The sequence below is a fragment of the Myotis myotis genome, unplaced genomic scaffold (assembly GCF_014108235.1).
Source record: "Myotis myotis isolate mMyoMyo1 unplaced genomic scaffold, mMyoMyo1.p scaffold_m19_p_9, whole genome shotgun sequence".
In the NCBI taxonomy this organism is placed as follows: domain Eukaryota; kingdom Metazoa; phylum Chordata; class Mammalia; order Chiroptera; family Vespertilionidae; genus Myotis; species Myotis myotis.
The window spans coordinates 52,312,860-52,339,809 of record NW_023416401.1 but is presented as its reverse complement, the minus strand read 5'-3'; the positions used below and the strand labels follow the sequence as shown (position 1 = coordinate 52,339,809).

The 26,950-nt window shown below is 45.2% G+C and overlaps 1 protein-coding gene across 1 annotated transcript; it reads left to right on the top strand.

Annotated features, from left to right (window-relative positions):
- The first annotated feature begins 7,978 nt into the window (after positions 1-7,978).
- On the top strand, positions 7,979-18,335 carry LOC118663429 (gastrin releasing peptide). The gene is given in 4 exon segments (XM_036323011.1): positions 7,979-8,447; positions 13,515-13,681; positions 13,683-13,764; positions 18,140-18,335. Coding segments are annotated over 4 exon segments (432 nt in total). The 5' UTR covers positions 7,979-8,308; the 3' UTR covers positions 18,184-18,335.
- The last annotated feature ends 8,615 nt before the right edge of the window (positions 18,336-26,950 follow it).

Below are 26,950 nucleotides of genomic sequence, written 5' to 3'. Positions count from 1 at the left end.
TTGAGCTCTGTTGTATATTGAAATCTCTCTCCCTTACTGCAGTAGTCTGAATAAGATCTGTCTTGCCTTCAATAGCTGTCCGCCTCTGTTTCTCTTTGGCACTGCCGGTGAGGGGAAACTTGGTCCAGGTGATAGCCATGACCATGGAGTAGAGGGGCCTTGGCATTTACCCTAATGGTAGTTGCTAAGTCCCTGCCTCCCAGTAAGCACCAGAGGAAGGAGAAGATAGTGGTGGCTCATCATGCAAAAAAACCGAAATATGCAAGATGTCCCCCCCCCTCCCCACATGAACATTATAAGTCCTTTATTGAGAGCTATGCAAAGTACTAGAAAATATGCTAAACTCTCAATACACAACATCTCATTAAATCCTTACAGCAGTTTAATGAGTAGGCATCATAATTTTCTTGGAATCTAAACCTCAGAGAGCTGAAGAAATTTGCCCAAGGTCACACAGCTCATAAGTAGCAAGCCCAGGTGTCAAATTCCCCTGTCTCTCTCGACATAAGCTTTTGCATGGTCTTGATGGTCACTGTGCAAATAAAGTACAGCTTAAATTTGCTGTTTGTGCTAGAAAGTTTCTTCTCCATGGAAAGCAGCTAGGTCTTAATATATGTAATAAAAAATAGCCTTACTAAAATAATAACAACAACACATCTCTGGGGGGAAGCATTCAGCCTCATTCCTTCCAAACTGGGTTTCTGCCCCTGAAATGGGTAGTCATAGTTAAATCACAGAACCCTGCCTTCTTTCCTCAATCTCTGAACCGTCTTCTCTTGAGCACGGTCTCACTCCCTGGCTAGAACGTCCGCTCCCTCTGGGTAGGGATTTCATCGTCTTGTTAATGTCTGTATCTACAGTGTCTATAAAAGTGCTTTACTGGTTGGCACCCAGTAAATATTTGTTGAAAGAAGAAAGAAGGGTGGGAGGGAGGGAGGGAGGGAGGGAAGAAGGAAGAAAGGAAGTGAGGCAGGAAGAAAGGGAGCGGGTCTCTTCACTCCTTAGCAAGGTTAACTACTCCCTCCTTCTTGGTGGTGCTGATGGGAAGGAGGTGGTAGCTTTGAGAATAGCTTAGATTTGACAAGATTCCTCAACCTCAGCACTATTGACATTTGGGACCAGAAAATCCTTTGTTCGCTAGTCCTGTGCATTGTAAGATGATTAGCCAGATTCTGGCCTCTACCCATTTGATGTCTGTAGCATTGACACCCCCCTCCTCTGCCCATCTCCCCACTCCCTGCCTCTATGTTGGCAACCCAAAAAGTGTCTCTAGGCATCGCCAAATGTCCCAGGGCTGGGGCTGGGGGTGAGGAGGTGAGAGGTGGGGGAAAAATTGGCCGATGTTGAGAAACACCTGATTAAAAGATAATCTAATGACTGGCTACTAACTAGGTAAGGAGAAATTAAAGCCCAGGGCTTAAACAGAAATGGAGGACATGTCAGGCTTTCGGGGTACTCAAAGCCATTGTATACACCATGGAGAGACCCACGATCTTGGGATCTGGGATGGTTCCAAATTCCAGAAGCAACAGAACATTCGTCAACATGATGACTCAGGAAATGAGTGTTCTCATGGTCTGCCTGTCCTTCCAGGTAAGAATGTAAGAAATCCAATAAGAAAATTGATCTGTCCGCATATGGTGAAAGAGAATCTAATGAGCAACAAGCTAGGCAGATTCAAAGGCCTCAATTATTTTCCCTAATACCGGCACAGCCATTTTTGAACACAATTACAGACTTGAAACCCCACAGGAGAATTCATTTAAACATTTACTTGATGTGAAACCTCTGACCCAAGCAATTCATAGAGCAATTAAAGACGTAGGGTCTGGAAGACTTGACGGTAATGTAGTTTTGGGTTTTGTTGCCAAATGGTCAGTACAAGTAATAATTAGTGGCATCTTAAATTAGATTGGAATGGAAATAAGAATCAAGAAGGATCCCATAGGACTCGGTACAGGAAACCATATTATCTAATATATGGTGCTCTTTAACAATCCAGAGGAGAAAGTAAATTCGACTTAGATTAAATTTGCAGAAAATGCAAAATGAGTGAGAAATGGCAAATACAGAAGATAAATTAAAGTTGAAATTACCAAAGGACCTGGACATTTTAGAACCTTAGTCAGAACTAAATAAGATGAAATTTAATGAGAAAGAGGAAACTATTACGTGGTTGGGTTTGATTACACTTGACGTCCCAGTAATCCGATAGCACTGGGAGAGGTCGGGGTGGTGGTAGATGAGCTGTACCTTACCACTTCCTGCTACAAAATCTCCATAAAACACAAGATGCTACGTTATCAGGCCAACCTTCCAAGGAGAAGTGGGTATTGGGTAGGCGCCTAATGTATCTACAACAGCCTTCTCTCTTCCCTGCAACCAATCACCCGGATTCTTATAGTGCCATGATCTGAACAGCTGATGTGCTCTGGCTAAAGTGTGAACCTCCTCCTGTTCACTTTGACTGTTCCTCGGGGAGGTAAATCACAAATCTGTAGGAACAGTTTCTGGGAAGCTCTCCCTCTGCAGGACTCGACACCCATGGAGGAGTCCAACATTCCCAGGATGCTGTGCTGTGAGGCTCGGCGTGTGTACTTGACCCACCAGCCGCCCTCGTTTCTACTGTAATGCAATCTACCCGTCTGAATACCTGGGTGCCACAGTGCTAGGCGCCAATGTGAAGGACCATGAGAGAGATGGATAGATGTACAGTATTTTGATTTGATAAGGCAAATCAGATTAAACTAATGGTATTTCAGAGATTTCTTTTTTGAATAAATTTTTTTCTTAGGAACTCACTACTAAAGTCGGTTGCAGCTTGGCCTGGCTAGAGTTGAGAGACCATTGCCAGGAGACATCAACGGGCGGGAATGGAGGTGGGGGTGATGATTCGGAGATAATCATGGTTACATTTGTGCAGTCAGCTCTTCACATAGAATCCATACAGTGGCTTCACATTCATGGTCTTTTTCATTTTTGTCCTTATAAATATTCCAGGAAAGAGGCAGGATAAGGAGGACAGCCTCTGTGCACAGGTCCTTAGAAGAAAGAACCAGAGTTGCTCAAGCCCAGAACCCAGCAGCCCCATCACCTGCCCTGCCCCGGCCCTCCTGCTGCTGCAGTGCTCACCTGGATGCTACCTGAGGGGTGGGGATAACATCGGAAGCCTCCCAGCCTTCCAGGCAGGTTTGACCTGGTGCAGGTGGCTGCCGGTACAGTGGCATAGGCATATAACTGTGGAAAGTTCTAGAAAATAGTGCCCCTTGCTCACCAGATCCCTTGACTGAAGTTCAGCTCCCTCTGGGGGTGATCCAAGGAAGTGATTCCTTTGTGGTCAGACTCAGCACCCATCTCTCACTTTCTCCACTTTGAAGGGGACACAGATACAGTGGAGGATGTTCAGACCAGTCAGCATGGGGAGGGAAGGAGCAATCAATGCATTTGAGGAATTATAGAGAAAATTTAGGGTGGCATGATGGTCTGTAAACACTTGAGGGGGAATCAGAAGGACCAGGCAGGGCAGAATAGGATCACACGTTGGGGGGAAGCTAGAGAGACATGTTTAGGTTCAAAGTAAGGAAGAGTTTTAGAACATGAGTGTTCTCTAAAGATGAGAAGGAGTGAGTTCCCCAGCACTGGAGATATTCAAGGTGGACACACGGAAAACTGGGCAAGGAAGTAGCTAAGGAGGATGAGGAGTTAGATTAGACCAGGGGTTCCTACATGGGGTGATTCCCCCACACCAGAGGATATTAGCAATGTCTGCAGACATCTGAGTGGTCACAACTGAGTGAGGGGGGCTATTAGCATCTATTGGGGAGAGCCCGGGGATGCTGCCAAACATCTTGCAAGGCCCAGGACAGACCCCACACCAAAGAATTATCCAGCCTCCAAATATAAACAGTGAGGAGGTTAAAACACCCTGGAGAAGGTAAACTGTGAGTCTGAAGTTGGCTAATCACCCTTCAATCTGTCCAGTAATTCAGAAGACTACAGATGGTAATTGATGAAATGCCAGGAATATCCAGGTTCCAAGGAGGATCGTGCAGTAGACTATTCAAGTGCACACATCTCAGAAATATTTTTCAGCTTCAGACATCGTGAGCTATATTTTGAGACTCTGGGTATCCCTACTATAGTCCAAACTAGGAGGCTGTTATTCTCCAAAAAGCAAATATATGGGTTCCCACCACTTCCACCTACTTCCACATGGAAGTTGGCAGCAAGTGCACAAATCTAGAGGCAGGGTTGGGTGAAGAGTGGGAGGAGAATAGTTGAAAACATGCAGAGGAATCCACAGTGAGATCTCACCCAAAGGCCTCTAAAAATTATCTCTGATTCTTTTAAATATACTTTTCATGCCTTCTGGGTGATGAAATGCACCAACCCCTGGAAAGTTCCTGGAACTACAAAGAACTTCCTTTTCTCCAGATTTACCACACCCAGAGCCCAAGAATCAGATGGACCCGAGGGCATCTCTGGGCTCTGCCTATTCCTATCTGGGCATCGGGCAAGCTTTCCAACCTTTCGGAGCCCCAGTTTTCTCTTTATAGAATGGGACGAATTACATCTTCATAGGGAAGCTGTGAGGAGTGCACGAGCAAATGTGGGTTCAACCATGTGCCATGCCTAGTGCATAATAGATGCTTACTAAGTGGCAGCTAGTATTTGTATGATTATCCTCAAAAAGCATGTGGCATTAGGGTAGGCACTGATCAATAAAATTATGCCGTCTTCAAACTCACAATCTAAGACAAAAATTAGCTTGCCTTCATTATAGCTCTCTATTCTTATTCATTAGAATAAAAAGTAGCTCGTAGATGCTGAGTGACTGGCCTGAGGTCACAGAGTAGCTCCTCATGGCAGAAGCAGGATTAGAACCACACATGTGCAGGACACCACTGCCTACCCGTCGTCTCCCCCCACCCCAATTGCCCTTCTCAGCCTGCTTCTTTGCCCTGGCCTGGACCTGGGGCCTCTCACTGCAGCAAGACCTGCCCTCAAAGCTCCCCAGGCACCAGCATATAAATGACCAGTTACAGCAAAAATGACTCCCAACCTGGGATCCCTTTCAGGCAATGATAGAGATGTGCGAATTATTTTCCACATGCTAAAAAGCCACCCTGAAAACATACATGTATTCTTGATTAAGCCTGAAAAGATGAAATAAAATGCAATGTTTCATGGATTTAAGCTGCAATTATGTAAATCAACTCTCTGTGGTAATACTGGTTATTTCAACCTAAGTAGAAACTGAAGGATGGTTTCTTATGTCTTTGATGAACAGAAATGGGAAATCTAAACAGTATGGCCTGCTTCACAGTAAAAAATCCAACCTCTAATCATTGTCACCCCGATCTATATATATAAAACCCTAATATGCAAATATACTGAACAACGGAACAACCGAACAATCTAACAACCGGTTGCTTTGATGTGCGATGACCACCAGGGGGTGCATGCGGAATATGGCAGGCGTCAGCCATGGCAGGTTGGTGGAACAAATGAGCAGAGGTGCCAGACCAAGGCGGGGTGCCAGTCGCTGTCATCAGGGCAAGCCTCTGGTGGTTACTGAAAATTCTTTGCTCCCACACACCGCGGTCCCGCCCAGCACTTGCACCTGCTGCTGGTGCCAGTCCCACTCGCACCTGCTGCCAGCGTCCAGTGCCGGCCCTGATTGCTCAGTACCATCAGTGGGTGTGAGTGGTGGCTGCTGGCCCTGATTGCCCCTCAGGGCTTCTCTACCTCCCCCTGCTCCTGAGGGGCAATCGGGCTGGCAGCTGCCTCTCACACCTGCTGCCGGGGATGGCCCTGCTCGCACCCGTTGCCAGCGCTGAAGCCGCTGCTCACACCTGCTGCTGCCACCTGGCACCGATTTCGATTGCCCCTGAGTTCTTCTCCTCCTCCCCCTTCTCCTGAGGGGCAATTAAGGCAGCAGCCACTGCTCATACCCACTGATGGCATCGGCCCTGCTCGCACCTGCTGGTGGTGCTGGCCCAATCGCTCCACGCCATCAGTGGGTGTCAGCAGGGCCAGCGCCATCAGTGTGTGGGAGCGGTGGTAGTGGGAGCAGGGCTGTTGGCAGACAGGGGACCAGGGGCCACAGTGGGAGGGGCTTGGAGGGGGCACAGGGGATAGGCCAAGACCTGCCCCTGTGCCCACCACAGCCTTGCAGCCTACAGTTCTTTTGAAGGTGCACAGATTTGTGCACTGGGCCCCTAGTCTATATAATAAAAGCCCAGTGACCCTTATGAAGGAACGACCAGAATGACTGGTCACTATGATGTTCACTGGCCACCAGGGGGCAGACGCTCAACGCAAGAGCTGCCCCCTGGTGGTCAGTGCACTCCCACAGCTGGAGCGCTGCTCAGCCAGAAGCCGGGCTCACAGCTGGTGAGCGCAGTGGTGGTGGCGGAAGCCTCTCTCACCTCCCTGGCAGCACTAAGGAGCAGCAAGCCAAGTGGTAAGGAGCAAGCAGGCAGGCGGTTAGGAGCAAGGGGTCCCGGATTGTGAGAGGGCACAGGCCGGGCTGAGGGACTCCCCTTTCTCCCCTACCCACATGAATTTTGTGCATCGGGCCTCTAGTAGATTCGATTTTAAAAAGTCCAACCTGAACTCCATGGGAGAAATAAAAAATGCCCTTCATGCTGAAATGTCTGGGAATCACTGAGCAAAAAAGACACAGCACAAATCATAGAATATCAGTCACAAAACAATGTGTGCCTGAGGATCTGGGAGAAGGGCCATTGTGCATGAATGAGACATTCAGGTGCTCACCTGCCCACTTCTGTTAAGGAAACACTGCCTTGCCCAGTGCCCTGTGGAATGGGACAGTCTGGATTTACTATAAGCTGTTGAGAAATCTCTAACCTGTGTGGCTGGGTCAAATTAATGAGGCCAAGGACCCAGCTGGTGTGGCTCAGTGGTTGAGGTTCAATTCCTGGTCAGGGAATGTGCCAGGGATTTGGGGCTAGATTCCCAGTAGGGGGTGTGCAGGAGGCAGCAAAAACAATGATTCTCACTCATCACTGATGTTTCTCTCCCTTCCTCTCTCTGAAATCAATAAAAGCATATTTTTAAAAATGAGGCCAAGACTATTCAGTCGTGTAAGGTGCACATGTAATCATCTAAGAATGGCACAAATGCATTGAATCACCAGGTATTCTGAGAAAATTGTACGATTCTAGTTTAATTGGTCTCAGCACCAGCACTGACATGCAATACCAGGGACCCACCAGCAAGACAATGCACCAGAACTGGTGAGGAAGAGGCCTGCAGGAGCACACACATACACCCCCAGCTCTGGCAGCGGGAAGGCGGCCACAGCGTCCTGCCAGTTTCTGTTAACTGTGGCATTGCTGTGGTTCCCATTCCCTCTGCATCCATGCCATCCAGAACCCAGGGAGTGGGCCTGTGACCATTCTCCACATCTGCCAACAGAAGGAACAGAGGAAAGCTGGGCAGCTCTGGAGAGGCGTGGGGATGGCACTTTAGGGACAGCTTGAGCTTTCTGGGAGACACAGCCTGGGAAATTAACACGAAAGCTGGATGCTTGTGAAAGGGGCCGCGTGTGTAGTACAACTATTGTTAGCTCTGTTTCCAGAGCGGATTCTTCCTGCCCCATCCTCCATCTCAGGGGCGCCCTGAACACCCAGCTGGGGTGAGGGTGTTGCTGCTGGTGGTGGTGAGAAGGGGTGGGGGGAGGGGAGACAAGGGTCTGGAGGTCTGTGGGCTGGGACTGCGGGGAGGGAGGTGGTCCACGGAGTGGGAAAGGTCTGAGCATCAGAAGTCCTTGCAATCCCCGTTCCAATCCGCTTCCAGCAAAGTTGAACCTGAAGCAGTATTTCCTGTTTGCTCATTCTTCCGCACGGGCCGCCGCTCCCCCTGGCAGGATCGGAAGGCAGCTAAGGCGGGAGGCATCCAGGTAAGGCTGGGGAGGGAGTTCTCTGCATTGTGTTGGAGGAAGGCGTCGGGGATGAGAAGAATTAATCCCACGTGGGGAAGGCGGCCGGGACTACGAGGAAAAGGGAGAGGGACAGTGTACACTCATGCTTTTATTACCCGCGGGAAGATGGATGGTTTTCACGGACGGTTGTCTAGGCGCCCGGGCTCGCTATAGGGAGACGTCAGAGCTCTCGGGTCCGCGGTGGAGGAGCCCCCGACCCCCCCGACCGGGCTCCCATATAAAGTCGGGGCTTGGCGAAGGCGGCAGCAGCGGCGCGGACGACGGCGGAGCTCCCCGAGGTCCACGTCCTGCGGTCGCTCCTCGGTTTGGGAAGCGCACCCGGAGCTGCCCGTCGGGACCATGCGCTGCCGCGAACTGCCGCTCGTCCTGCTGGCGCTGGTCCTCTGCCAGGCGCCCCGGGCCCCCGCCGCGCCGGTGCGGGCGGCCGGAGAGACCGCGCTGGCCAAGATGTACCCGCGCGGCAACCACTGGGCGGTGGGTGAGTGTCGGCGCGCGCGAGGCCCGGGCAGGACCCGTCAGCGCTCGGGCCGTCTCCCCTCTCTCAGCGTTTCTGGGTCCCGGCTTTGGGGGCTGGGTTTGCTCCGACCTTTCTCCCCAAACTCCCCATCCTTCCCCGTCCTGGCCAGCCGGCAGCCAAGGGCTGGCCCCTGGGTCTTCCCTCTTCCCCAGGCACCCGAGCCAGCGCGCAGCTCTCCAAGCACCCAACGCCACGCGAAGATCCCCTTCCCTCTACACCTACCCAACACCCCCTTTCCCGGCACCGTCTCTCCCCGAACACCTTTAGGAAGCCGGGTTCCCGAGAGCGCCTCGGACCCCTGGTCCAGCCCGGCGTGAGCCCAGGCTGCGCCGTTGCGCCCCGCAAAGCCGCAGGTGGGGGACCTTAAACCTGTTCAGCGAGCAGTGCCTGAATCTCGCCTTCGTGGCTCTTCTGAATTTTCTCAGTCCTCCTGCCTCTGCGGCGATTGTTTTTTCTCTGCCCAGCCCTCCCGCCTTCCATCCAGAAGCCTGCGCTCGGGTAATCGCGCCTGCTCTCCACGCGGACCCTGAGCCCTGCTTTCCTCCGCCTCTCTGGACCTAGACGGCCTCACCCTCCCCTCGCTCCTTTTCCGTTCCTTCTGCCACTCTAGGCATGGGCTGGGAGGTTCGCTCATCCTGGCCCCAGGGCTCCCAGTGTAACTGGGAGGCAGGTAGCAGTTCTGAAACCTTGCGCTCACCCAATGTCACCCTGGGAATCTCCGCACGTCAAACAGCCTCTGGCAAATGCAAAGCGCCCAACTTCCTCAGAAACCATAAAGCCAACTACAGTAACCCCAACATTTCCTGGGGGGGGGGTGCTGGTCATCACTAATGAGATTTAAGGGTGGTGGTGGGGTGGTGCTGGTGGTGATGGTGATGGTGGTGGTGATGGTGGTGATGGTAATGGTAATGGTGATGTGATGGTGGTGGTGATTATGGTGACGGTGGTGATGGTGATGGTGGTGTTTTTATATGTTTGTTTCTATTTCCTTAGTTATCTGTGTAGAGAAGGGGAGGGTGTGTTGGAAAGATACTTGCTAATTCGTATACATCAGACAACTCTCAGGTTCTCTGTGTGAAGACAGGATGACTTCATGGAAAGGAGTCAGGCTGGAACTGTCACTTCCTCAGCATTTCCATGTTGTGGACGCTTCTGTGAGAGAATCAGAAAGCTCCTGGTTGCAGCAGAGTAGTTCGCATTGTCGCTGAGTCATTGGCCAAGGCCGGCAGCCTGGATGAAAGCATTTGTGGTCTCTGAGGGGCATGGGAACCCAGAAGTCTGGTGTGGAGAGGAAAGGCTGGGATTAGCAAAGATGAAAAGCAAAACCAAAAACAACCAAGAAAGGTCACTTGGGTGTTAAGGAAGCCAAACCTATGACTGATGCTTAAAAAGGCTCCTGGGACCTTAGAGCTAGTGGCCAGTGTCCAGGCCAGCCACCATCTGGTCGCCTGGGAAGGTGAAATGAAACTTCCAGACTTCCAACCTCTTTTTGCTCATCCATATTTTTTGTCCTGAAAAGGCTTTATTATTAGGTAACCCTTACAGGCCAAAAGGAGGACAAGAGAGTTAGCTGAGCAGCTAGATAGAACCATGTCATTTCTGGTGCAAGCCAAGCCTGATTGCCGTAGTTTCAGAGTGTATCTGCCTCCAGGGAGTTAGGGTGCCTGGCATTAATCACCCTTTGTGGTGGTGCCTGGGCATTCCTCACCCAAAAGCATACAGACCTGTGGCAACCTTACATTTCCTTATTGCTCCAGACACACTCTTTTTCCTTTTTCTCCCTTGGCTGGCTGTGCAGAGTTGAGGAAGAAAAAGGAAAGAGAAAGGAGAAGGAGAAACTCACATTTGGGTCTAAAATGACATTGTGGTTGAGCAAAAGTTGCCTTTGGGTAGACATGCTCTCGGATGGAATGTGAGCTTTCACAAGCAGGAATAATGTTCGGTTTTGAATGTAGCTTGCCAGTCTCCTAAGTAAATGCTTGTGGTCTCTATCAGGGAGGAGGGAGTCTGAACACCTGTGCTCAGCTACACAATGGCTTGACATTGTCACGCTATTCCAGAAACTGAAATAAAGTTTAAGCATCTGTCCAGAGACACTAGCTCCTAGAAGTACTTAGCACTTTGTCTTAATGGGTCATTTCCTGATTTTGAGTAATCTTTAAGTTTGAGTTCAAGAAAGTTGTGTTTCAAACCTGCTATTTTAGTGGTATTTTTAAGTGAGACAAAGGCCTTTTTTTCCCCTGGCCATGGTTTTATTTTTTTCAAGTGCCTGTCTTTTGGCTATGCTGAGATCTCCACTATTATGATATGAACAGATAACAAAAGATGATGGGAGAAGAGGTGGAAGTGGGCATAGCATCCATGTTGCCATAGAGATGATTATTTGGTGGACAGGTGCCAGCTCACCAGTGAAATAGAACCCAGTGAATGTGTGTTTCCCTGTGATGTTATAGATGGTACCCTCTTCTTTTTTACTTATTTTTATTTTTTTAAAATATATATTTTATTGATTATTTTTACAGAGAGGAAGGGAGAGGGATAGAGAGAAATATCAATGAGAGAAAAACATTGATTAGCTGCCTCCTGCACATCCCCTACTGGGGATGTGCCCACAACCAAGGTACATGCCCTTGACCGGAATCGAACCTGAGACCCTTCAGTCTGCAGGCCGATGCTCTAGCCACTGAGCCAAATTGGTTAGGGCAGTACCCTCTTCTTCATGACCAGTCTGTGGATCTGGGAGTGGGAGTCGGAACACTACCCACTTTCCAAATATGCAAATATTAAAAACTCAAGAAAAGGTCCCAAGGATCTATAGGATGTCTCCCAAAAATGTATACATACTTTAACAGCTGAAAGCTGAATTTTGAAAATAAAATGTATTTTAATAAACACTGCCTTTATAATTATTTAAAGCATGTGTATACATTTTTTGAGGGACATCCTATGTGTGAAATCCATCACAGATGGTTTTTAGAAAAGTCCACAAAATTATTCAGGCCTGACAAAAATGCAGTTCTTCCTTGTGGAAACATCTCCAGTCCCCCTCTGTCTCATGGGCAATAATGCCTTTCTCCTTTCCAGCACGCTAACAGGATGATAGGATGTGATGGAAGGCAAGAGGGACCGAGGTCATTACTGGGAGCCTCAGATTCTAATCCTGCTTTTCCATCATCATGATTCAATTTTCTCCATGTACATAAAGCCAAATGCCTTGCTACTTCCTGGGAAGTTCTGCAACATAATCACTGTTCTTGCTAAATGCAAGGTTATTTAGTGGCTCTCTGGGCACCAGGTTGACCAAGCAGACAAGTGAGGAGTCGATCACTCAGGATTCCTTTAGTGGGGACAGGGTCCTCAATAGGGAGGCCTGAAATTGTGTGACGTGTCTTAAGTGACTTGACAAGTGCTCTCACTGCTGAGCAGTGAAACCTCAGTTGAAGGCTCCCCAATACTCACAGAATTAATTTTCTGAGTCACATAATCAATCATGATATATGGCTATATGATTCCTATTTTAAAGATCATATTAGAAAGCCTTTTGCAGGCCTCATTCTTATCACAGACCCTAGAATGATCTCTCACTGCCTTATATTCTTAGGAAGTTCGAAGACTTTGAAGCAGTATAGTATAGTAGAGTCTGGACTGTGAGCTGTTGTTTTTTTTTATTGTTTAAAGTATTACAAATAGTAGTACATATGTCTCCTTTTGTGAGCTGATTTTAATCCTAGAATCTTTGCTTACCTGTGTGACCACTGGCAAGTCTCTTTTTCATCAGACTTACTACAGGGTAGATCACATGAAATGACCTGCACTTAGACATCCTGTAAACAGCACACTGCAATACACAATGACGTCATAGTGAGGGCTCCTCTTGGTGAAGAGAGATGCTGGGAAGAGGTTCTTTCTATTTTGTATGACTGAGGTCTGTCCAACATTATTCCCATGATGTTTGCTTTAAATACTTCTAATGTCAGTCAGCATTGGAGCCACAGAGAGCTCTTACCTGTGACCTTTAAATCAAAAGCACGATAGTTTTATTAATATTAGACATTTGAAAATACTATATAAGCTGATCATAGAGAGATGGGAAAAATCGAATGATGAAAGTAAATAAGATAATGTGAGAATATTTAAGTAGTGGGCTAAAGTGCTCAGAATGCAGACCTTGAATTCCCTGCCTCCTTTGACCCCATGGCTGTCCCCACTTGCATTCATGAATTTCCATGGTTTTAGTGATTTGGCCTTCTGCACCGCAACTTTTGTTAATTTACCCGGCACGTGTACATCCCTGGAGCCTTTGGTAGACATTCGCTGCCCACGTTAGACATCCCAGAGAAAATCCTGCATTATGTGGCTGGGAAGTGTTGGTCAGAGCTTGTTTTCAACCAGTTTTTCATTACATGCTTTACAAACTGTAATTTCTAGGTGACGCTTCCTAGATTCAATCTCAGCTAAGTTCTGAGAAAGTTTAAATGAAAAATTCCTTTGGTACATTTGTATTACAGATAAGAGATAAACAACACCCCCGCCCCTTTTTAAAAATCACACAAAGAAAAGCATCGAGACTTTTCTTCGCAGTAGCAATTTCAAATCGGCGGGGGAGGATGTTTCAATTCCACCATTCAGTTGGGAATGGAACTCAGCGCACACAGAATTGGTGGTAGAATTTTAGATATGGAAGGTTCCCTATATTTCATTTAGTCCAACCTGTTCATTTTATATTTGAGGAATTGAAGACTGGGGAGGCTAGATGACTTGGCAGAGGTCACCTAGCTCGTTAGCAGAGGGGCTGGGACCATACCCTGGGTTCCAGAGCTGCAGGTCTGAATTCTGTCCAGTTCACTTCTCATTTTGAATAGAAAGCAAAACCAATCATCTATGAACTAACTCTAATAATAAAATGCTATTTATTCTGCATTTAAGAGGAAGAAGCACAAACATAATTGGGGTCCTTTTAAATTTCTCATTCATTCATTGCTCCAGGTTAACGTTGTGGCGTTCTGTGTTTGTTTTTGTCTTTTACAGGGCACCTAATGGGGAAAAAGAGCACAGGGGAGTCCCCATATGTTTACGAGGGAGGGAGCCCGAAGTACCAGCTGCGGCAGCACATCCTGTGGGAAGAAGCTGCGAGGACTCTGCTAGGCCTCATGAAAGGAAAGGGGACCGGAAGCCACCAGTCACCTCCACAGGGCGCCCCTGGGTATTCTCCAGTCTACTCCGGATTCCGATTCCGAGGATAGCAGCAACTTTTCAGATGTAGGTTCAAGACTCAAAGGTATAAGGAACCTACTGGGAAAGTGCGGGGGGTGGGGGTGGGGGGGGGGAGGTATTTGGGGAGAGTTGGGAGGAAAGGTTGAGCGGAGAATAAAATTGTTTACAATGCAAACCTTCACAGCCACTGCATTAGGCCAATACCAACACACGCTAAGGAAATTAGTAGACAACTGCCGCGCCATCTTTTCTTTTCAACGTAATAGATGGTTTTTCCTCTTGGCACATAAAAATGCTGTGGTTTCAAAACTCCAGTTTAGGGGTTTTACTAGGAATTGTGTGTACTAGCAACTGTGCATGGATGGGATGTTTTTAATCTGCCAGGCCCAACCAGAATATTTTGCTAGTGAGGCCGTCTTCGAGTAAATCCCTGTGGGTCTACAGATAGGGTGTATTTTTGATGGACATGGGAAAGAGCCTCTTCATAGATGTTTTTAGAAGAGAGCATTCTTATTTGTGACCTTTTATGCAAAATGACACTTCTTCATTTTTGTTCCAAGATTACTGATTTCAGGGTTCATCCTAATATTTCAAAACTTGTTGAACATACCTAAGGGCAACTGATTTGCCCTGTATATGATTTTATGGAGGACAGAGAACAACAATTCTACCAAACTGGCATTGGTTAGATACAAGGACAGTCAATGAGTTAAAAGAGAGAAGAAAATGTGTAGGAAGAAGATGAAGCAGCTGAAAACGAAGTGATTCTCATTAACTGTTAAGAAGCTTTCATGAAATTTATGATAAAAGGCAAAAATACTTGGAATACTAGAAATATTAATAATAGCCAATTTTATTGAGTGTTCACTATACTCTAAGTACTGGGAGAAGCAGTTGATCTCCATTTGATCTGTTAATACGCACAGCAATCTTAGGAGGAAGATTCAGGAAAATTCTATTCTTCTCTCCATTGTAGAGTCTCCGTGAGGAAACTGAGATGGTCACACAGCTGTTCACTGGTAAAACCAGGACAGGAGCCTGTGCTGTCTGCCTGGACAGTGTGTTGCCAGGACAGACATCTTCTGAGGCACTGTCCATGTTGATATTATGTAGAAAGGATGCAGGATGCAGTAGCGCCATGCTCCTCCCTTTTTTGATAAGAAACAATACTGACTTTCCGTCACAGAGCTTGGGGAGCTGGCTCCTTCACTTTGTCATGGTGGCCAATTCTTTGATTGATGGTCCCTCTCCAGAGGCTCAGGCTGGCTTTGCCAACCCTCCGTTTATTCTCCGGAGGGAGCTCTGTGCTTCACTGCCCTTTGGTCCACTGTGGATTTTTTAGGCTCAACTCAAAACAAAAATGCATTTGTTGCATTAAGCACTTAGAGAGAATGTCTCTGGAAGCCTTTATTCAGAAAGAAAATCTGGATTAAGTCAACCAATACAGAAATTAGTAATAATCCATATAAAGCCTCGAGTGATTCTCTTGCCTACACCTGTATGATACCAGCTTCGCGTGTGTGTGTGTGTGTGTGTGTGTGTGTGTGTGTGTGTGTGTGTGTATCACAGGGCTCTGAGGGCTCTAAGGACTCTAGCAATTAGTGACTGACTTCTTAGCTTCTGGCTGGACAGACTTTTTCTTGGACAAGTATTTTGTGGGACATCCCATGGATGGATGGCCAACAGCAGTGCCTTCTCTTTTGTCTGAAGAGTAATACCAATCACCACTACAAAACCCTCTAAAATAATTTCACAAACACTGACATGGACTTACCTTCATAGCTCATTCATAAAATACACACACAGTCATGGCATTCATCTGTAGTGCCTCACTTTTGAATTAAACAGCAATATCCACTTTGAGTTGCTTTTCACCCCAAACCAGGCTCTGCATAACTTTGGATTGTTATGAAAATTCAACTCCTTCCTCAAGGATGGAAACTTTCCCATCATAGTCAGAAGACTATTCTGTAAGCTTGAAGGCAATTACCAAAGAATAGTTCCAATAAGGTCTCTGAGTGGCTGTAGCGTGGAATGGGTTGAGTGGACCATCACAGAGAGTGACTGCTTCAAGGGGACAATATTTACCAGTATTCAACATGATCTGAAAGGTCAACTTGATATAATCAGGCCTTATTTTTCTACTATATCTGTTTATGCCTTGTTCTTGTTACAAGTTTAGAAAACCCATCCTGTTTCAGTCCACATCGAGTTGAATAATTAGCTATTGTAAACATTGCTACCATTCTTTTGAATATATTTCCTGATAATATGAAAAATGAATTCAACAGTTTTTTATGTGCATAGAGCACACAACTTAGAGCTCCCTTGGCTTTGGAAATTCCACCTCAATGAAAGTATGCTGTCATGAAAATTGAGAACATCTTATAATTGTCTTATTCACAAAGAGGGCATGCCAAGAGAATTGTTTCTATTAGAAATCCATATATCTCTCCATGTTAGAAGGAAGTTTAGTAACTTAGCTAGGCATTACCAGAATTAGCAGCAGGAGTTCTCAGAGGTGAAGGACTTGTCTTAAAATTAATAACTATCCACATATGCTCTCCTCTTCCCCCTTTGGTAAAAAGACATCAAGTCCTATTGCCAGTTCTCCCAGAGCTGTAGTTAGAAATGCTGAGCATTTCTTAGGTTTTGATGACAAGGATATTGACTTAATTCAGAAAAGATCTGTGCAAATGTGCACTGAATCTACTAGGTAGATACAATATCATGGCAAACAAGCTCAGAAATTATGGTCAATCATTTTCAAGGTTAAACTTAATTTTCTTTTAACTATATCCTTCTTACAAAAATGAATGGAACTTTGATGCTGTGGTTTCTGTAACATAAAACAGTGTTTAGGTTGGCCAACTCCAGGGCCTAATCCCTAATCCTGCATGTGGTTGTGGATTGTCCTGAGTTTCAGTAAAGGTTGAAGTTGGTCTTTGGGTTCCTCTTGTGATTTAGACCCAGTTCATTATTCTTTGTAGCCTTATGGTTTTTTCTCTCTCTTATTTGGTGGACAGGAAAGGGACTTGAGGAATGCGTTGCCAAAGCTGTTATGGAAAGGAAGGAAATGTTGCACGTTTGCCCTCACTTTTAAGAGACTGCTCCCATTGTCCCATCAAATTAGTATAGAGAATAGAAAAGTTTTACTTATTAATATGTGAACTGCTCCAAAGGAAGCTCCAAATATAGGGAAAGCAACATGCAACCAAAAAGAACTAAAAATCCCCTGACCACCCTGACAGTTTCCATTAAGGAACAGAGGAATGTTGTCCTTCTCACACCCCTCCTACCTCTAGGTCCTCGATCTTCCTGGGGTACACAATTCTTATCCTTGTAGCTTTACTTCCTCTCCCTGAGCCAAACCACTCAAATTTAATATTTTCCACCAATGGGAGGACTTCTATGGATTATTTCCCACGTCCTCAGCTGGCCCCTTTTATGACCTGTGGCTCATAATGCCAGGTGGGTAGCAGCATCTTCAGGCAGGTTGGCGACCCTTAATAGTGCATCCTGGGCTCATGGAGGAGAGCAAAGCTAACTGGCTTGGGTGGGAGTTGAACCCCAGGCCCTGGCCTCATTAGCACCTGGCCAAGCATTGAGCCATAGAGCAGGTAATTTCTATTATGAGAAAATCAGTTTTGTTATTAGGAACAAATGGCTGGTCTGGATGCCAGAGAACCTGAATTTCCAGAATTATGCTCTTGAAAAGCATAATAAGCTCTAGTCCGGATGAAAAGTGTTTTCTTACCTCAGTGCCTAAAGGCTGTTATAGAATGATAGCTTTTCATTCTTCTTCAGTCTTGGTTAATTTGAACTGAAGCCACAACAAGCAAACCACAATAAATGGAGAACTGGCAGAAACCCATATAGCCTTGTCTTCCCAAGTTGCTCACACTGCTACCACGTATATTCATGGGTTTATGATATATAATTGTGTAATTCACAAATTGATTCATGTAATGAGGTATTGACAAAAGAAGCCAAGTAAGAATTAAGGTTCCACATTCCCTAATAGTCCCCCTAACCAGCTGCTATTTAGTCACAATTCCTGGGGATAATACATTTAATTGTTAACATTAGTCAAAATATATTAGAGTGCAAGTTAAGCTGATATAACAAAAAGACCCCCAAAATATAGTGGCTCCCAAAAGAGAGGAAGTTTGTTTCTCTCTCGGGACAGCTATGGTTTTGGAGCATTAACATGCTCACTCAGAACACCTGAGACTCGTGAAAGCACAGATTGCTGGGCCTCACCCCCACTGGTTCCAATTCAGTCTGTCAAGGTGACCTAGGTCCTAGGAGTTTGCCTTGCTAACTAGTCCCATGTGATGCTGATGGTTTGTTGGGAATGGAGTTACGTCAAGTATAACTAACTACATTTGCTTAACTCTTTCTAATGTTTTTTTATGGTGCTGATCTCTCTGCTCCAGGTTCTCAATGTGAAGGAAGGAACCCCCAGCTGAACCGACAATGACGGCCTCTCTCAAAGAAGCAAAACAGAACCCTTGAGAATGCATTCCACAGGCATCAATTCTACTGGCTCATCCACCAGATTTCCTTTGTGCAAAATACTTAACTATTCTTGTATCTTTCAACCTTGACTAAATCCATGGTTTTCAAGCAGCATCTTCTGATTTGAATTTGTCTTCTGTGAAATTATTGTCCATAAAGAGTCTTCCAAGTAACGCTCTTGGAATTTAGCCTCTGTGTCAATTACCTTCCAGTCTCTGACCTGTTACCATTCACAATAAAAGCTTAAACACACCGTCCAAAGGGCAGGTAGTTTTATTTCAATTTCTAATGAGAGGACAGTGTGGCAGAGATTAATAAAAAACCTGATAATGAACTTGTGTGCTCATTGATGAAGGCTGAATTTTGAGTTCTCCCTTCTGATGGCCACTTACTGAATCCTAGCAGTGACTTACAGACTTTCTAGAGCAGTGGTTCTCAACCTTGGCTGCACATTAGAATAACCTGGGAATCTTTTTAAAATCCTGATTTCTGGGCCTCATCCTCTGGAAATTCTGTTTCTTTGTTATGGGGTGGGGCCACAACATTAGTAACAAAGAAACAGAATTTCCAGAGGATGAGGCCCAGAAATCAGGATTTTAAAAAGATTCCCAGGTTATTCTAATGTGCAGCCAAGGTTGAGAACCACTGTTCTAGAGGCTACTGCTAGAAGCTCATCCTCTGTTATTACCATCAGATGGACTAAGTTGAAGGTGAGGCTGGCCCGATTCACCACTTAATGGTTACCATTTCTTTAGCCCTAACCATGACCAGATACTTTGCCAAGGTTATTGATATTCTCCTTATAGCAGTTTGATAAGCCAAGAATACACATTTTCATCCAATAGATAAGGAAACAGAGGGTTAGAGAGATCAAGTGACTTGTTCAAGGTCACATCATAGATGGAACTGGGATTCAAACATCCAAAGTCACTAGATTTTTTTTTGCATCCTGGGCTCATGGAGGAGAGCAAAGCTAACTTAATGATTTCTACCTCATTTTAAACCCCCCTTTCAGTATATTTAAGTAGCACCATTTCTTCAAAATTTCATTTTTGGTCTTGGAGAAAATGAATTAAGGAGATTCCCTTTCATTTTCAGAGAACATGGACTGGCAGCTCATAATGCTCACCAGTCCCACTTTTACCATGACATTCTCATGATGTTAACAGATTTTTGAGCTTCTTGCCATATGCTCAGATTTCTTTCATTTTGGGAAATCGCATTAGAAACAGTAAAGATATTTATCTTGCTCTGTTTTGATTGTCAAAGAACCACATAAGATGTAATGTGTTCTTTTTAATTTCTTTTAAAACCATGCTGATTCTCTCATGACCTTCTGGTTCATAGGTTGATACAAAACCATTGAGCCACACTGGCCGGGCTGGAGGCTCATGTTTGATAGCAGCTGGCACCATCTTAACTAATACAAGATGACATAGCTGGCTTTTCCTGGGATACCAGCCCAGGAAGTCTGGAAATTTTGCACTGTAGTATCATCGAGGGTGTCTGGTAGGTGTCGCACTAAATAAAACCAACCTACCTTCAAGCAGTGGTCAGCACATATTTGCGCCTCTCAGGACAAGAAGAAAGCCTGAGCTTTAAAATTTAAGTCTAGAGCCTTGAACGTTGAACAAATTTATATAATTCACAATGAGCCCCCGCCAACACAGAAGGAAACATCCATATACTACAGATTTTTAAAGGGCACTTTCTTGGCATTTCTTGATGTGAATGAACATATTTGGAGTTACCTGCTCAGGAATTATTTGTTGATGAAATAATTTAATTGGGGAAGGATATCTAAGGACTTTATATTCCCATCCTACTTTGTGCAAAACTGTCCAGATGTCTTAAGCAAAGAAAAAAAAATAGTCCAAATAATTATCACTTGGAAAAAAAAAAATAAAAATAAAACCATGCTGATTCTCAACAGAGCCAGACCTGGGGAAATATGTAAAATGCGCTTCAGCATCTTACCACCTTTCACTTCTGGGACTCACCTGGGTCTCTTTCCCAAGAACTCAGTCCTGAGCGGTGTTAACTAATGTCTGCCATGTGGGTAATGATGGAGAGGTAAGCCCTGTCAGAAGGATTCTCCCTCCAAAGGACATGCATGGTTGACACTTCCGGTGGGGAGAGGAAGGCAGTGCCCTAGAACAGCCCCATCTAGACGGCAACTTGTTTGGTTGTCTCCTGAGAGTAGATGTGATCCTATGTTTTAGCTGAAATCATTTTTTCTTTATGAGTTCTGACTGAGAGACCAGAATAGCTCACCCAAACCTTCCGACCTTGCAGAGCTCCTCTGTACCAAGCCCAGGTCATGATTAGGATCTCTTAGTTGAAGAGCTTTCTTGAACCCCTGTTTGCAAGTGAAGTCTTGTCACATATCTGTGTGTGCCTGCTGGGTCAGGCCATTTTTAGCTGCAGATAACAGAATCTATCACCTTGGGTTAAGTAGGAAAAGGACTTTATGAGAAGACAGTAGTCAGGGAAGACCAGGGAAACGTTCTCAAGGCTCAACTTGCAGGTTCAGTGCTCAAAGCCAGAACTCTGGTTGGGTTAATGAGATGGCAATTGCATACATTGCTCCCCCTAACGCATTCTGCACAACTGCCTGAACTGGCACTGACTTTCAAGGCCTCTGTCATAATCTCTGCCCATAGTATTATACCCCCAAAGCCTTGGCTCACTTCCAAATCAGCCTTCAATGTCTATATCTGATTCATGGAACCTGGGCCACATGCCTGTATCTAGCTGTGAGGAAAGCTGGGAAATGTAGTTTTTAAGATTCTACCTTGCTAGGATCAGACTAAAATTATGGGACCCTAGCAAAAAAGAAGAGATGTTGTTAAAAAAAATTGGTCAGCCACAAATAACAGGTGTCTTCTTTCCCTTTTGCCCCTCAAAAGAATTTCCTCATTGATTTCTGCCCATTGTATTCTAGAGAACAGTTAATACCCAGCTGGGGATTCTGGGAAAGCAGGGCCAGGTGTGTGCACACAGCAAGAGCAGAAAATTGCTTTTAAGAGGTAACAATACTTAGAAATCCTTGCAGCAAAGCAGAATAGTAAGGAGGGAGAATCCAAAAGGGAAGGAAGCAATATCACCTTCAAATCTGTTCTTTTAAAAGCACGGTCTTTTTTGTTGTTGTTGTTAAGTGCTACAGGGTAATCTGGCAGCCTTTGCTTACGATCAGAGGCTCAGTGACACGCCAAGCAGGCCTTTCAAGCTGCACGGTATAATTGCCAGCCCCACAATGCCCACCTTTCAGGTCCTACTGGGGCTATTTGATCTTTCCAGAGCATTTTTACCCAGCTCTAATGTGCAGGGAGTAATGGAAGTAAAACATGGGGTTGACATTATTCATCTTCTCAGCCACCGGCTGCTTTATAGACAATGAAATAGTGCTACCGGGGCAACCCACAACGATGAACGATTGCCATTCCCAGAGCAGGATGGAGGCCATTGCGTGCACTGGAAATACTCCTAGCATCCCCTCCTGAGGCTCCATGTTTTTCTGTGCTTAGCTTATTGGCCATTTGTATATCTTTTAGGAAAAATGTTTTTTGAAGTCATTTGCCCATTTTTGAAGTGGGTTGTTTTCCTTTGTTGAATTTTAGTTCTCCCTATACCCGTGGTCGGCAAACTGCTGCTCGCGAGCCACATGCGGCTCTTTGGCCCCTTGAGTGTGGCTCTTCCTAAGCCTTAGGAGTACCCTAATTAAGTTAATAACAGTGTACCTACCTATATAGTTTAAGTTTAAAAAATTTGGCTCCCAAAAGAAATTTCAATCGTTGTACTGCTGATATTTGGCTCCGTTGACTAATGAGTTTGCCGACCACTGCCCTATACCTTTAGCTGTTAGTAAAATTGGTGTAAAAGGTTTAAAATACCTACTCTCTCTCGCCGAAACCGGTTTGGCTCAGTGGATAGAGCGTCGGCCTGCGGACTCAGGGGTCCCAGGTTCGATTCCGGTCAGGGGCGTGTAACTTGGTTGCAGGCACATCCCCGGTGGAGGATGTGCAGGAGGCAGCAGATAGATGTTTCTCTCTCATCGATGTTTCTAGCTCTCTATCTCTCTCCCTTCCTCTCTGTGAAAAATCAATAAAATGTATTTAAAAAAAATAAAAATAAAATACCTACTCTCTCATATACAAGAAATCCTGAGGGAGGTGGGATTCAGGGTCGTTTCGTTCAATTTAATTCGTGACTCCACTATTTCTTCAAGCACGATGGGTTTCCATCTTGCCACTCTGCCACCATGGTTCAGGTGTGTCCTTAGGCTGATTTCCCTCATGGCCGCCAGAGGGCTGCCGAAGCTCCAGGTGTCACATCCGGACGAGACAACATGCAACAAATCAAAGAGGTCATCACTTTTTAGGCTTTGCCTTATTAATAGCTCAGAGTCCTTTCCCAGAAACCTCTAAATCCCTCACACCTCAATGAGCAGCTGAGTCACAGGCTTGCCCCAAACCTATCCCTAACGAAAGGGAACGAGACCGCTGACCTCACCAACTAGGATTTACCAACGAGTCATGTGGGAGGAAGGACAGAAACCTAAACAAAATCAAGGCTCCCTGAGTAAGGCAGGAGCGTGAAATTGATTTGGGATGGACATCCAACTGTGACTGCAACCAGCATGAAAGTCATTTCTTGTGACCTCACCCAATATAGCAATTTCAAAAATTAGTCACTGCTATTAAGTGTGAACATATGGGGTTTTATCCATTCTCAGATGCTCGTGTAAAGTCCTTTTGATAGTTTTAAGACCATGAGTCCTTAAGAGCAAGCAGTTACCTGTTTCTCTTGCTCGAAGCACTGATGCTGTGATTTCCTTTGGCAGGCTGCTCCTCTCTCTGGTCTGGGCCTCTTTCATCCATACTCCTTTCTTAGTCTTTCAAGACAAGTGGCTGTTACTGTAACAACATAATTGTTCCTCTGACTCTACTGCTGGAATAAACAGAAGTGAAAAGGATATAGAGAGCTTCAAATTGTGCCCAACAACTTCCCAAGATGCCTCAGCTATAGACAGCCACACGGACAACCGACATGAACTTTAATTTAAAATAAAGCCTGAGTGTAGTCCTTTCTTCCCACTTAACTTCCGAGGATGTGGGAAACAAGAAAAATGAGTAATGTGAAAAACCATTTACTTAGTAGTCGGGAATTGGCTGCCTGCTGGTCAGATACTACCTGTAGGGGTGCTGTTTGCTTGGACAGTTTTTTAAAAATTAGAACTAGCCACAGACATTTAAAAAAACAAGAGATTTAACATGCAAATCCAGGTTGCAAGTTTTTGCAAAGTTAGAAGACCTGCTCTTGGGTCTACTTTCCCTGAAGACAACTAGTACCCGACAGTGCCCTGTAGATTTGGCCCACATTCTCCATTTTGCCACAGTCCCCATCACACCCTAGTGATGCCCCTGCCTGCTTTATTTGTTTATATGATCTGCCTGCCCACTCTAGGCATTGAGTTGGTGGTCCTCATTTAACTGTTACATATGCCAGGGATAAGGGAACTACTCCATGGTTTGTTCGACAATATATTGAAACTAGAGGCTTGGTGCACAAAATTCATGCACAGGAGGGCAGTCCTTCAGCCTGGCCTGCACCCTCTCCAATCTGGGATCCCTCTTGCAATCCAGGACCACTGGCTCCTAACCGCTCACCTGCCTGTCAGCCTGATCCCCCTAACTGCTCTCCTCTGCCAGCCTGCTCCCCCTAACTACTCCCCCCTGCCAGCCTGATCCCTCACTGCTGTCCCCTGCCGGTCTGATCCCCTTAACTGCTCTCCCCTGCTGGCTTGATCCCTAACTACTCTCCCCTGCCGGCCTGATCACCCCTAACCACTTCTGCCTCAGCCCTGCCACCATGGCTTTGTCCAGAAGGATATCCAGAAGGTCGTCCGGAAGATGTCTTGTCTAATTAGCATATTACCCTTTTATTAGTATAGATTCCTGCTCACACTTGTGATTCTCTGGGTGCATGTGCAGTGTTTTAGAAGGGTGTTTGCCACATAATATTTGCTTCCCTGGCCAACTTTGAAGATTCACCCCTTCCCTGCTGGTCATTGGATTAAGGAAGGAAGACTGTTGAAAAAGAGGTGAAATTGCTAGGCAATGCCATTCACTCTGAAATGCTGCTGGTGAGCAGTTCTTACTATGTGAACAGAGCCAGAATAGAATCTAGGGCAGAGTGTGGGATCAGACCATCTGTTCCCAAGATATTCGTTTGCTGAAGTGACCACTGTCTCTTGAAACAAGCCAAGCAGCAGGCGCTACTAGAATCTTGACGAGCTCCTGGTGCCTGAGTGGTCAAGCCCCAGTTTGACCTCTCTCTGCTCTGCTCCACCTGATTATGTTTCTGAGATGACTGAGGGCATAGTTCTCATAGAACCAACCAATCATTGCCTGGAGTCTTTAACATCACAAATAGGCATTTACAGTTCTCTGGATAATGACATTGAGCGATAGAACTTGCATGGAGACTTCAAGAGATCCTATATGATTCTGGTAGGGGAAATGTTAGAGACAGAGAGATGATATAGAGATGATAGATAGATAGATAGATAGATAGATAGATAGATAGATAGATAGATAGATAGATAGATAATAGATAGATATTTCTTTGTCATATTTGAAGATACCAATAAATGTCTGTGTCCAATCTTGACCCTGATGAGGCAGTGGAGGGCGAGGGGCCTCCCGCCATCCCTCCTAACTCTTGCCTCTTTGCTGAGAGGCTGGGCTCCATGTTTGATTTATTCCCTCTCCTCTGGACCACGTGGGCTGACTTTCTTTACGTGGGGTTTGCCAAAACCAAAATACACAATCCCAATCACTTGCCACTTAAACAAGGAGCAATTTACTATTTTAAATGTAAAGGAAATGTGTTACAGGCATCCTAGCAAGTCAGGTGACAATAAGACTCCCGTTGTGGCTGGGATGCATACTAGAGTAACCCCAAGTCTGCCTCATTTCTGGCACTGCTGGGCAGGCCTGAGGTTTCCAGAACATAATCAAGGAAAGAAAGCCATAGCAGTGACATGGTTGTTGGGGTGACTTATGGATTTAGTTTCTAGTAGAACTCAACCAAGATTTTTTAAAATATATTTTTTTGTGTGTGAATTTCTCTTTTTAGCATTATAGATCCTCATTTTGTTTTTTAATTAATTAATTAGTTTTAATATATTTTTATTGATTTTAGAGAGGAAGGGAGAGGGAGAGAGAGATAGAAACATCAATGATGAGAGAGAATCATTGATCGGCTGCCTCCTTCATGCCCCCCACTGGGGATCGAGCCTGCAACCCGGGCATGCTCTATCCACTGAGCCAAACCAGCTTGGGCCTCATTTTGCTTTTGTTTGTAAAGATTTACTCCTTAAAGTCTATAATTGTGTGACCTGATTTTTTATTTGTCTCCCTCGCCCCCCCCCCCCCCCCGTGTGTATATAGTTTTCAGATATTTAGGAAGATTTGTGGTTTTGTTTCAGTGTTTACCTTGAAAAAGTATACCTTTACGTAGTATCTTTGGACATCCATTTCTACAGGCAGTCTCCATTCACTTCCTACAATGAACAATGATAATATTGTTTCCTCTTCTTCCTTTGCTTCACCCGTCCTCCAATATCAGTGAGTACACTTACCTTTTGTTTTGTTTTGTTTTTGGTATTTAGCTTTGTACTATTAAGTACACTTACACTTCTTTTACTTATCAGTGAAGTTATTTGACTTTGAGCTATTACATAGACGGCAATCAGCAAATTGACTCTAGTCCTTATCTTTTTACTTCATTCTCTCATTTTCTTTTGGTTGGTTGCATCATTTCTATATCGTTGGTACAGATAATGCTTACTTTGTGTTGTCACACAAAGTCCCACAGTTGCTTCCCTTCTGTTCTGTTTTCTTGCTGAACTGTCCTTAGTCATCTCTCGATTGGCTGAAATTCATCCTCTAATAATTTGGTAAGAAGGAATACTATTCCCTGAATTCTTCTTTGTTCAGAGTGACTTGTCTACAATCTCTATTCCTGAAAGAAAGTCCATCTGGAGTCAATTTTTTTTTCTTGAGTCTCCTGGAGTAGTCCCTCACTCCTGTTGTCCCACACAGCTTCCATGACAATCTCAGCAATTTTGGACCACACTTACACATTTCCTGCTCATCTTCAAATCACACTATCTTCTAGTATCACTGACAGTGGTTGAGGGTTTTGTTTCTTTTGCATAATATCTGGGAAGAGAAGATAGGAAATGAGAAGGTGCAGTCTCAGAAAACTATGTTTAGCCTTGAACTATCCCATGGGTATCTTTAAAAAAGAGGATGGAAAGATGTGCCTTTGATTTTCCCTATAACACAAGGAGCAAACACCACTTTAGCATGAGCAGAAGACACACCTGGGAATAGATCATCTTCCTTAGTATTTCAAAGCAACCCTTAAGATAGATATTATGCACACTATACAGATTAGTAAATTCAGTTATATAATTTAAGAACAAGATCAGGGGCATCTCGTCTCTAAATGGGAAAAACAGAAATAAGACCCATTCTTTTAATTCAAAGGCAAGTTCTGCTTTACTATATCACATGGTCTCCTACATATACCCATTCCTGGACAGTGAATGTCTAGGAACGTAGAGGAGGTCCTAATATCCTTTCCTGCCCATGAGCCTTAAGTATCACCAGCATCTTGGTCACTTGTGCTAATTGGAGGGTGGCCATAAAGGTCATTAA